The sequence below is a fragment of the Melozone crissalis genome, unplaced genomic scaffold, assembly GCF_028551555.1.
Source record: "Melozone crissalis strain CALT ecotype California unplaced genomic scaffold, PUWL_Pcris_2 ptg000042l_1, whole genome shotgun sequence".
NCBI lineage: Eukaryota > Metazoa > Chordata > Aves > Passeriformes > Passerellidae > Melozone > Melozone crissalis.
In genome coordinates, this window is record NW_026535820.1 from 41,162,450 (window position 1) to 41,173,896 (window position 11,447).

At 41.1% G+C, this 11,447-nt stretch overlaps 1 protein-coding gene across 1 annotated transcript; it reads left to right on the forward strand.

Annotated features, from left to right (window-relative positions):
- The first annotated feature begins 269 nt into the window (after positions 1–269).
- SRD5A1 (steroid 5 alpha-reductase 1) lies at positions 270–10,295 on the forward strand. The gene is made up of 5 exons (XM_054285059.1): positions 270–595; positions 2,627–2,793; positions 5,166–5,267; positions 7,414–7,564; positions 9,707–10,295. Exons 1-5 carry the CDS (start codon positions 270–272, stop codon positions 9,771–9,773), a joined length of 813 nt encoding a protein of 270 aa, XP_054141034.1. The 3' UTR covers positions 9,774–10,295.
- Positions 10,296–11,447: the final 1,152 nt, after the last annotated feature.

Genomic DNA, 11,447 nt, shown 5'->3' on the forward strand with positions numbered 1-11,447 from the left:
CGCCACCAGCCCCGCCGTCAGGAAGAGCGGCCGCTCCCGCCCCGCTCCCGCTCCCGGCCGGCCGGAGGGACCGCGCGGCGGCCGCGTGCTCCCGGCGCGCACGCGCGGACCCGCCTTCTCCCGGCGCCGCTTCCCGGCGGAACTTCCCGAGCGCCCGGCCCGGCCCGGCGCGGCCCCACCCACAACGGGCGGGCGGGGGCGGGGCGGGGCGGCGGGCACGCCCCCGGCGGCCACTGGCGGTGCCAGATGAACCGAGGCGGCGGAGCGCGATGGGCTCTGCCGGCGGCGGCGGCGTGTGCGCGCTGTGGCGCCGGGCCGAGGGCCCCGAGGAGCGGCGACTGCTGGAGCTCTTCTCCTACGGGCTGATGGCGCTGGGCGCCGTCTCCTCCCTGCTGCTCCGCTTCATCCCCATGCCCTACGGCCGGTACTCCTCGCGGCGCTTCGGCTGGCTGCTGCCCGCCCGCCCCGCCTGGGTGCTGCAGGAGCTGCCCTCGCTCCTCGTCCCGCTCGGGCTCGCCGCCTGCGGCGGGGCGGTCGCGGCCGCCCGGCCCAACCGCGTCCTGCTGGGCTGCTTCCTCCTGCACTACGCGCACAGGTGCGGCGGCGGGCGGGCGGGCGGCGCTGCCCGCGGGCACCGGCGGGGCTGGGGCGGATGGCGGGGGCTCCCTGCGGGCTGGGGGCAGGGGAAGGAGTCGGTCTTCATAGAGGTACCTGGCTGCTGCTTCCTGACTGAAGGGGTTGAGGTTCTGTTAACTAGCGCATGTTACTTAGTGTCATAGTTACTGACGTCTCTTCTGCTTCGCTGCACTGCGATGTGCCCTGTGTTCTTACGGCAGCCCGGCGAATTGCCGCGGCCATGCGGTGCCGGCTGCCTTGTGCGCACTGTGCGCTGCGATGCTCCGGCGATGCTCTTGGCGCTCCCTAAGCGCCCTGCTCCATCCCTGTGCTGCTCCTGCTGCTGTGCCTCCCGCTTCAGCAGTGGATTGAGCAGGCTGTCTTAAGGTCACTGTGTTACAACCAGGAAAGTTCAGCACCTTGTTCTGATATAATCTTGATGTTGCTAAACAATAGCTATTTTCTAATTATATTGTTCAACATTGTCTTTCAACATAGCGTTCGTTGCAGGAATTGGACTGGATGAGCCTTGTATGTTTCCTCCAGCTCAGTGTATTCAATGATTCATTAAAATAGTGGCAAAGCTGGGGCTGAGTGCCCTTTGTTGCCAGGTAGTCAAGAGTATTCAGGCATTTTGTAAAAATACTGGGAGAAGGCAGCTTAGTTAGAGCCCAGGTGCGATCTTGCTGTTCCCTTCAAGTTATGGACAGTAGCTACTTGTTGTACTCCACGAGTAAATTTGCCGCCAAGACAGGAGGGTTAGGTTTGTCAGGTTTATTTTAAGCCCCTTGTGTGGCTGATAAGTTATTTTCTGGTACTTATTGAGAGAAGCTCTTGCTTTTGACCAAGTGTGTTCCACAGCCTTGTTGTGGGGAGGTATATGACATATGGTTGGCCTGGAGGCTGCCTTTGAAAACCTGCAATTGTGTCTTTGCTCCCCCTTTTTCTATTCTTAAGCGTAAAGACATTAGTTTTTACATGGGATCTCAACTCATTCTTGATGTCTGGGAATAACTAGGAATGTGAGGCAATGATTTGTACAAAAAGGTGAGCTGTGCTGCAGTTTCTTTTTTTCCACTTGCTTGTTGCTGTTGCCAAACCCAAGGGACTCTTGTGTAGGTAAGTGTAGACTAGAAGAGACCTCTGTTATCTAGTTCTGTTTCTTGTGGTGTTGCATGCTTTAAATAATCCTGTAGTGAATTTATTACTCTTTCTTGAAAGCTGTTAGGGTTGGACTTCCTTTGGAAAGGTTATTTTGAAGCAGTTGTCCTTGGGTAGGTGGAAAACACATGAAGAATGCTCAGGCTTCAGTGATCCTGCTTCTGTATCATTATAGATCATAATTAAATCAATAGACAATTGGGAGTTGGCTAGTACCACAAGAAAGAGCATAAGAGTATTCACCGGCTCTTCTTGTTTGGAGCTAGTTTGTTTACTTGCATAATCCCCCAGGAAAAGCAATCAAGATTCCTTTCCCAAATGGGATGACAATTGAGGGTTTGTCACGTCTTTAGAGGTGTCATAGAGTAGACCAAGACTGTCAAGGTGAAGCAATTAATGTTTTGGCTTACAGGATGGGGAGGAAACTGAGGTCAATTAGGTTAATTTAAAGGGGATTGACTTTCCCCCTGGAAATGCTGGGGGAATTTAGTGGAGGGGTCTTGTTTCCTAGCTCATCTCAGAAAGCTTGATGATACAACTGAGAGTTTAGGGACAAAAATGGACTGTACTTAATATCAGTTGTCTTTATTCCTCTCACCAAAGTAATTGCTTTGGATGCGAAGTTCAAAATTTCTGCCATACAATAGAGAGGACTGGTTTTGTAATTCCAACTAGGCAAAAAAAAAATAAAAGAATGTTTTAGGTATTCAAGCAAGTGCAGCTATCCTTTCAGACACCAAGGGCTAGTGCTGAGAATTTGTAAAGTAGGGTAGTGTGGACAATGTTTGGACTTCAAAACTATCATTTTTGTGGTTAATACAATAAATTTTCTTTTCTTTGTTCGCTATAGGGCACTCATCTTTCCCCTTCTGATCCGAGAAGGAAAACCAACGCCGTTTTTCACTTTTGTGTTAGCGCTTCTGTTCTGTGCTTTCAACGGGTACTTGCAGGGCCGAAGCTTAACCACCTATGCAACTTACCCTGCAGGCTGGCTGGGTGGCTCGTGCTTCATTACAGGTGAGTTAAATCATGCTATGAGAACATCACGTGCCATTTTCCTCTGTCTTCATAGGTCTTAATTTTTTATTGTGATTTTATGGTATCTTCAATGCCATTTTATGAGTCTTCTCATAATTTTCTCATTGTTGTAGCTGGAGGCCTTTTAACCTGTTTTAGCCTGTGAACTGACACTTCTTTCTGCAGTGCTAGATGATCTGATTGTCGTCTTTACTCTCTAAGAGCTAAGTAAATCCAGGTCAGGTATTTTTTTTTTTTCATGTAGAAGCTTGAAGCCCTACATGGAGCCAGCAGCATGCAGGTTTAGAAAAAGCAAAGCTTTTCTGTCTAACATGTAGATTAAACTAAAGTAACAAAATCATGGAGTAAAAAAATCTAGCAAGGGTAGCTGCTAACTACTGTTCATAATGCCATGGCAAATGCTGCAAGTCCTTGGTGTCAGGATATCTACACTGGATACACACACAGGCACCAATCCAGCTGCCCTTGTAATTGGGGGGTGGCTTTGTCAAATGACAAAACTGGCCACACAAGGAAGGGGTGGAGGGGTTGATCATTCACTCCCAGTTGGGAAGTGAGGTTACATTTATACTTGAAGGATCTGATTAAAAGACTAAGGTATTTAGTGACATAGTAATTTATTTATTCAATTTTTTTGTTTCCTAGACATCTACTTTTGCCTGCTGTCAAAATGATAGTACAATTTCCTAATGAAATCTTTATAGGAAGATCATTTTCATCTGAAGATAAACCAGAATGTTTTGCCTCATCAGTCAAAGGCAGACTAGTGGGCTGTGTAACCTCTCACTGTGGAACCCTTTTATATAGTTTGTCTGTTTTGTGGACCACAATAACTTATATCTACAGCAGTAATTGATTTGGAGCAGGAATATGGTTTTGATGTGATTTCGTCATGGTTTCTCTGGACTGTGTGTTGGTTTAGTTCACAGCAGTGAACTTGTGTGTTTTCAGAGAAACAGGAATGTTCTGCTTCAAATGCAGAACCATGAGCTTGCAAACCAAGAACGTCATAATCTTTCAGCATGAACCTTACACCTGAATGCCAATTAAGAGCTTGTGAATTTACCAAGAGAGTTGGTGAAACTCTGAAGTGGTGGCTCCTATAAACAGGACACCAACACCTCTGTGCCTCACCCTTGTGTCCTTTCCTAATCTGTCTGCACTTTTAGTTGGAAACTCCTTTCTTCCTTTGCTTGCTTTAGCTTCTTCAAACCCTTTGCAGTATGCCATGTCTTTTCTTACTCCTTTAAGTCCCTGTTCAACTACTTCCTTTGAATGTTCGTGGCTAACTCTTTTGTGCATCAAAACACTTCTTTAGTAGCAGTTCTGCAAAGCAGAACAGCACTTGTAATTTACAAGGTGCAGGTTACAGAACATCAGCTCCTCAACTGTTGCATGAAGCTTTTTATCTGGCCACCAGGCAACTAAGCACACATGTCACCTCTGCTCTCTTTGCACATCAAACCTGAGGAGCGTGTATGCGTTGTCCATATCTGGGTATAATCTTGTAGGCAAGGGATGTGGTTACCAGTGTCTCTCCTAATATTCATAGGTATCTGGATGCTCCAGACGATTGTGTCTTGTTAGGAAGACTAATCACAGAATCTGCCACAGAGATGAGGCAGATTGGTTAACCTCAAAACACAGATCCTATCCATTCCTTATCAGCAGGGAATGCTGCCTTCAAGGGAAGATAACATAGGTAACATGTTGCCAAGGGATAAAAATAATGGATTCCAATCCTAAATTCCTTTTGATTTATCTCACCCTCATGGCAACATAAGGATGCAGAGTGTGACAACAATCTCAGTTTCTGTGAAAGGCTGTAATAAATGGCTAAACCATTTTGCTGAATGATTAAATGGCCCGTTAATTCCTTCACAGTTGTATTCCTTTTATTGCACAGAAATCTGTTGGGGAAATTCTGATGTGCTATCAGTAGCATAGTCAAAGGAGAGTGGGGCTAAGATGTGTCCCTCTGGGAAGATTAAAAATGGCTGTTTCCTTCAGTGTGTAAAATCTTAGCATATTTTTCTATGTCAAAGTTAGGGAAATGTATACATTACATCTGCATATATGCACATAAATACATTTATATAAGTCTAGCAACAAAAGAATAAACTTCATTTTTAAAGTGCTATTTCCTGTCTAGGGAGCTGTTGATACTGTGAGCTCTGATGATTGAAGAGCACAGTGTGGGGCTGGGACTGTGCAGGATGTCACCAGAGCTGTTTATGCTGCTTACATTACTACTGCTTTGAGACAATATTCCTAATGTGCTATTGGACTGTAGTTTGTTTTCTGAACAAACACAGTGCACTAAATATAGTATTTTCAATATTTCTCTTCAGGTTTTTTAGGATGGTTGATTGGCATGGCCATCAATATTCATTCTGATCATATTCTCAGAAATCTGAGAAAACCAGGGGAAACTGGTTACAAGATACCAAGAGGTAAGTAAAATGGTACAGAAATTAGTACAACAAAAAGAAGTATCTCTCATATAAGAAGAAGTGGAAAGAGCTTAGACTCTTCAGACTGGAGAAGAGAAGGCTCAGGGAGATCTTACCAAAGTTTATATACTATGAAGAAGAGAGAACCAGGCTCTCCTTAGTGGTGCCTAGTGACAGGACCAGAGGAAGTGGACACAAAATTCAAGCACATAAAATTATATCTGAATTTTTTTTTTCTTTTTAATTGCTGGGAGGATGGTCAAACACACAGGTGTGGAGCAGGTTGCTCAGAGAGATTGGAGGGAGACTTGAAACCACACTGTGATTAGTCCTGGACAACTTGTTCTGGCTGATCCTGCTTCAACAGTGCTGGTTGAACAAGATTATCTCAAGAGATCCCTTCCAATCTAAAATGATTCTGTGTGAAAACAGCCTTCTAAAGCTTGGTGTGTTTTAGAGGAGATAGTAATTTATGATATAAGAGGCAACTGGAAATAGCATTTTGTTTTCTACCATGGGAAGTGATTTTATAGTTTGGGAAACATTTTTTTCCCCCTGAAGGCAAATATTAGAAGGAATCTGTTTCATTATATCACTTGGCTTGTGCAAATCTTTGGGTTTCTTGACCAACATTGGCTATGTTTTTAAAAAGGGGTAAAAATGTCCCATTTGTTTCCTATTGCCCAACTTTTCAGAGAATCAGCAGGTGGGTGGAGCAGAAAGACCTAAATAATTCACTCAGTGTGGGGGCAGCAGGGAATGAAGAAAGTACTCAGCATGTGACCCATCTCATGTCCAATATAAGAGGGAGGTACCTGAAGTAATTGGAGAACAGCAACAGTTTTGAAAAGGGAGACACAGGGAAAGGAGGACAGAAATCCAAATTAATTTGGCATTGTAAATTCTGGCCTTCGGGGGAAAATGGAGAAAATGAAAGGCTTTCTTATGGAGCCTGTATTGAAGTGTTAAGGTTTATTATCACTTTTGGAAACAGGCACTCTTCTGGGTACATTACACTCACTGAGAGCAGAAAGATAATACCTCTGAATTCTGTTATCTCACTACATTTTTTTTCATAGTTGTTGCTTTTTCCTGGTTGTTAATTTTTTTTTAATAAAACTGTAAGAACTAAGATATATAAGGTAGACTGTTATTTTTCACCAAAACGTGAAAATAATTATAATTTTAATAGATGTAAATGGAAGTGCTCATGTGAAAAATTAATATGAACATACTGTACTGTGTTCAGTGTACAAAAAGGTTCTGAAGGAAATACGGTATTTGCTGTAAGATCAGGAGTAGCTGGTCTTTTTGATGTTGCTTATCCAGTTTAAGTGCTAGAATTTCACTTTTCTTTTGTCACAAAGGTAGTGTAATTAGAGCAAGGTCAAAACATGTCCTTTATTACATTTGCCAAATACTTGTTTGTTTAGTCCTACTGGTAAAGCATGTACTGAGGTGTTATCCATTTGTACATCAACTTTAAAATTGGGGTGAAATTCTTGACTTATAAAATTCCCAGCAGCTGAGTACCAATTGTTTATGCACAATTGTCTATACAATTGATTTAACACAGACTGCCAAATTTTCACTGAGTGTAGAGGCTGAAACAGCAGATCTGATGAGGAATGGGAACAAAAGTGCAATAACTGCAAGTTAGAGAACAAATTGGGAACTTTACTTCATAGTAATAGTGTTGTTCATAATTAATAGTATTGTTCATAATTAACTTATATTCTAAAGTACTTAAAGAAATGAAATTGTAGGCTAAGTAACCCTATGAGTATTTTCTGGGGCTCAAGGGGAGCATGTTTTCTATTTCTACGTATTTTAAAAAAGTTTTAGGATGTGATCAAAGAACATGTCATTAGGTAATTATTCACAAAGGCATGCACTTGCTTCTGATGCTAGTAAATCTGCTTTTCTTTCTTTATTTAAAGAGGAAAAGTGGAGCTACAAAAGGTCTGTCTTAGAATGAGGTCTGAAGTGTTCCTTCATAGTGCAGCTTGAACTGAAAAATGCTGTCTCCACTGCCTTTAAAAATCAAATAGAGACATTGGTGATATAGCTCCTACTTGGTGTACAGAAAAGGTAACATTGAACATCCTGACTAAAGTATTTTGAACTAACTCTGTCCTGCTTCCAGGAGGAATGTTTGAGTATGTCAGCGGAGCCAACTTTTTTGGAGAGATCCTGGAATGGTTTGGGTTTGCCCTTGCCTGCTGCACCATTGAAAGCTTTGCATTTGCCTTGTGCACTCTCTTCATCCTGAGTTCAAGGGCAAGACAACACCACAAGTAAGTGTTCCTGCCTTGTCAGTTCTGTTGTCTCTATGCCACACTGCATTTCCATTTCACAAATTATGCCTCATCCTACAGGGATGTTGCAGAGCAAGTCTTGTGAAAGAGAATGTTGCTGTAGGGTAGAATATGATAAAGAATACTCTGAGAAAACTAAGTACTGCAGAATTTCAGCAGAATAGTACAGAACATAAACACAGTACAACAAGGTGGTCAAAATAGTGTTTAAATGAAGATAGTTCATCCTGGATCTGTAAAAATTATAGGCAAGTTTAGCAATATTGTCTTAATTAATCAAATACTATCCCTTCTCAAACTTGTTTCTCTAATATATAATTTTTTTAAAATCACCCAAACTGTCTTTAACAGGCACACTTCATAGTCATGTCTGTATCGTATTGTCTATAATCAATTGTATGCACATTATGAAAACAGTTCTGATAGATGACATTTAATGAACTATCTGCTCTAAACATTCTGACTGTTCATGTACTGTATAGTGTGGCTTTCCTGCTAACAAGAAGGACCATAGTTTGGGGAGACTTGTTTCCTGAAAGGATTCTCATTAAGGAATAGCATGCTTAAATGAATTTGAGCATGTTAATTTTATTTTGGATATTTTCAGCTTCCTGCTTTGGTACTCATGTTGAAACTTAGTGGCATAAGAGGAAATAAACATTAATTTAAGGAGGAAATGGGTTGATAAAACATACTGACCATCTGTGAGGGCAGCCATGTCTATGTCTAATGGAGTGCTAAATACCTCCAGAAAGAGGTTTTCCTGTTCCTTGTTTGTAGGATGTTTGGGTCTGTCATACCCTCCCAGTGAACAAGTTTCTTCCACTATCCAGCCTGAGCCTTCCAAACCTGTTGCCTTTGACCATCTCTTCCTGTTTTATCACCTGCTATTAGTGAGCAGAGTTGCAGAGTATCTTGAGTTGGGAGGAGCATTGGAAGGTTGTCCAGTCAACTGATGTGTGGCAAACCACAAGGCTCTACCCAGTTGCCCGGGGCTCATCCAATTGACTTCTGAGTGTCTCCTCCTTGGCAGATGAAGCAAGGACAGGTTCTCCTGCCTCTCCTTGTATATTACCTTCTTCAAGCTCAAATTCCATGGTTGGTTTCCATCAATCTTAAGCCTTGATGGCACTCCTTCAGAACATCAAGAAAAGCTAAATGTTGTTCAAGGAAGTTTTTTACACTAAAGGAAAAATGCATGAAAATGGAACAGGGGTACAGGAAAAATTACCCAAGCAACTAAAAATAGCAAATCCATGTAAATGAAGAAACATGTTAGTGTAGTTTGTTTATTTTAAAAACTTAGAATAAATTACTGAAGTGGGTAAATAGGGTAATAATTGTATTCCCTAGATGCAGGTTGCACCTATCATGCATTGCATGTTTTGCTCTGTTTATTCCAGCTTTGATCTTAGAGTTGGTTAGCTATTGCTATTATGAATATCTGCACTTTCGAGGAGCCCAGGTGAATTTAGTTAGTTTCTCTCAGAGAAGCAGAGTAAATATTCAAAGATAGGAGTAAACATGCTTGTTATGAAAGGTGAAAACACAAATAATATCTGATAGTGCTCTGCATTTTTTTAAATTGTCTGGATTTGAAAATAGTGATGGTCTTTGAGGGGTGTTAGCAATAAGGCAAGTGCAATGTTCATCATGTTCAGTTTGGTTACCCAGATTCTAACTGAAGCCAAAGATGCTTCTATGCAGAATGGGACTCTCCTTCCAGTGTGTGAAATATCCCTTGCTTCCACATGAAGCCATTATGCAATGACAGGTTTTTGATTTTATTTTTTCTCCCTCTAAGTTTAAAATATGTAAATACTCACTATGTGTAACACCCTACTTTTTGAAAGAATGGGTTATTCCTTCCCTATCTCACCACATCTGTTGGTTTGATTTCCCATTGCTGGCAGGTGTAACTTAGTTTTGTTATATTTGGTGATTAGATATCATTAGGATGAGTGCAGTAAATGCCATTTTTCTATCCAGAGTAGGTTATAAAGGCTTTTTTTTGTAGGCAAAAACATGTATGGATTAAATTAAACACATTGTACAATTCTTTCATTTCCTCAGCAGTGTTTTGAAGACTCAATACTCATCAGATTTTTCTTTGTTTTTCAGATGGTACCTTGAGAAATTTGAAGACTATCCAAAGGACAGAAAAATTGTCATCCCATTTTTGTACTGAGCTGTGCTTTTAACACTTTGAGATGGATGCTTTTAGAAACAGCCAGCATTTTACAGATGCTGGCAGGTTAGCAACACACTCGGATCATCACTGTGGCAAAGCCTTTCCATCAGTGCTGCTATTACTTACTGCTTTTTCCTCTTAATGGTAACCCAGAAATCTGATGGACAGGGTGAATAGGAACAGAAATGGTTTTCCAGCAGTGAAGCACCTTCATAAATACATTAGGCAATGAGTCTGAATTGGCATCGTGGGAAGTACTGTGCACGACTTCTGATGCTTCTTTTTCTGCCTGTGAGGGCTTCTGCCTTTTCCACTCAATGTAGCCAAGCTGTCCTGAGGATTGTGCTGTGAGCTCAGCCACCCTCACTGCAGTCTGGATGGTGTGTTCTGCCTACATACACAAATAGGGTTGGTTTTATTTTTTTTCCTTACCTTACTAATCCTTTAAATTCCCCCCCACCTGCATTTCCAGAAGAGCTGGTGATGTAGACCAAAGAATTAGATGAATACAGTTGCTTTTAGATGCAACTAAAAGAGAGGCAGTGTTTTTCCTTCTCTTTGCACCCTTACAAATATAGGGCCACTGCACAGACAATATCTAATAATATTTACATAAAAGTTGTACTGCTAATAGATTATTATTGTCATCTACCTCTTAAAATTGATAGCTATCTCAATATGCAATATGTGTCTTCTCACTCTAAACTGGTTTTGGAAGTCTACTTAGGGTACTTAGGCCAATCTAGCATTGTTAACAATTGTGTAATGTTTTCTAACTTAATTTATGAAAAAACCTTGATATTTAAAAAAAAATTTCTTTCTATGCTGTTTTAAAAAAATCAAGTGTCTTCCTTCTTCTGTTGCTAACATTCTAGATTATTTTATATTCTAAAATTCAGGAGCCCTGTGTCTGTTCTCATACCCCAACCTTTTACTCACAAAGGACTCCAGATGGTTTCAAGAACACGATGGGATCCCAAGCATACAGATTTTCAATTTCTGTGTCTTTTGCATGACTGTAATAATAAAGAGTCTTTTTTGTTTGTTTGTTTTTTGGTAAAAACAAACCCAAAACAACTCAAGGGAAAACTAAAAAATAAGAAAAAAAGGCAATCCAACAAAGCCCCAGAGTGAACAACCAAATTCTAATAATTAAAAAAATTTACAAAACAAGCAAATGAACACTAACTAAAAAATCTTTCCACAAAACCCCAAAACTCTGCTGCTAATATAATTTGAAAATAAATGGAATTCGAACTTTTGCCAAGTGTCATCTGCTCTGTTTGCACTTCTGTGTTGGGTTATGTTCTTCAAAATAAATTAGTAACATAATTTTGCCAGATGCTAAGTTCTCCAGTAGGGTATTGCAGTAAGATTTGTTTTGATGAGCAGCAAAAATGCTCGCTGGAGAGAGAGGACGGTGAAGAGTTTGATTTACTCCTCAATGCTAAAATGGAGTATTTGACAATGAAAGTTTAATAGTTCACTTAAAGCGTATTCTGAAGATAATTCTAGAATCTTAGGATATCTCTAAATCTTGTCATTTCTGCAGCATTTTTTTAAACCTTCTTGTCTAAATCATCCACCTATCAAAATCTCTTTTAGTGGAAAAAAATATAGTATTCAAAAACTGCTATCTACCTTATGTAGTTTATGGTGAATTAATATATT

Bases quoted from the DNA above. Each gene is read 5' to 3' on its own strand.
- SRD5A1 (XM_054285059.1), top strand. From the start codon at position 270: ATGGGCTCTGCCGGCGGCGGCGGCGTGTGCGCGCTGTGGCGCCGGGCC. The intron at 596-2,626 runs GTGCGGCGGCGG...TGTTCGCTATAG, and splicing joins CTCCTGCACTACGCGCACAG to GGCACTCATCTTTCCCCTTC. The intron at 2,794-5,165 runs GTGAGTTAAATC...ATTTCTCTTCAG, and splicing joins TGGCTCGTGCTTCATTACAG to GTTTTTTAGGATGGTTGATT.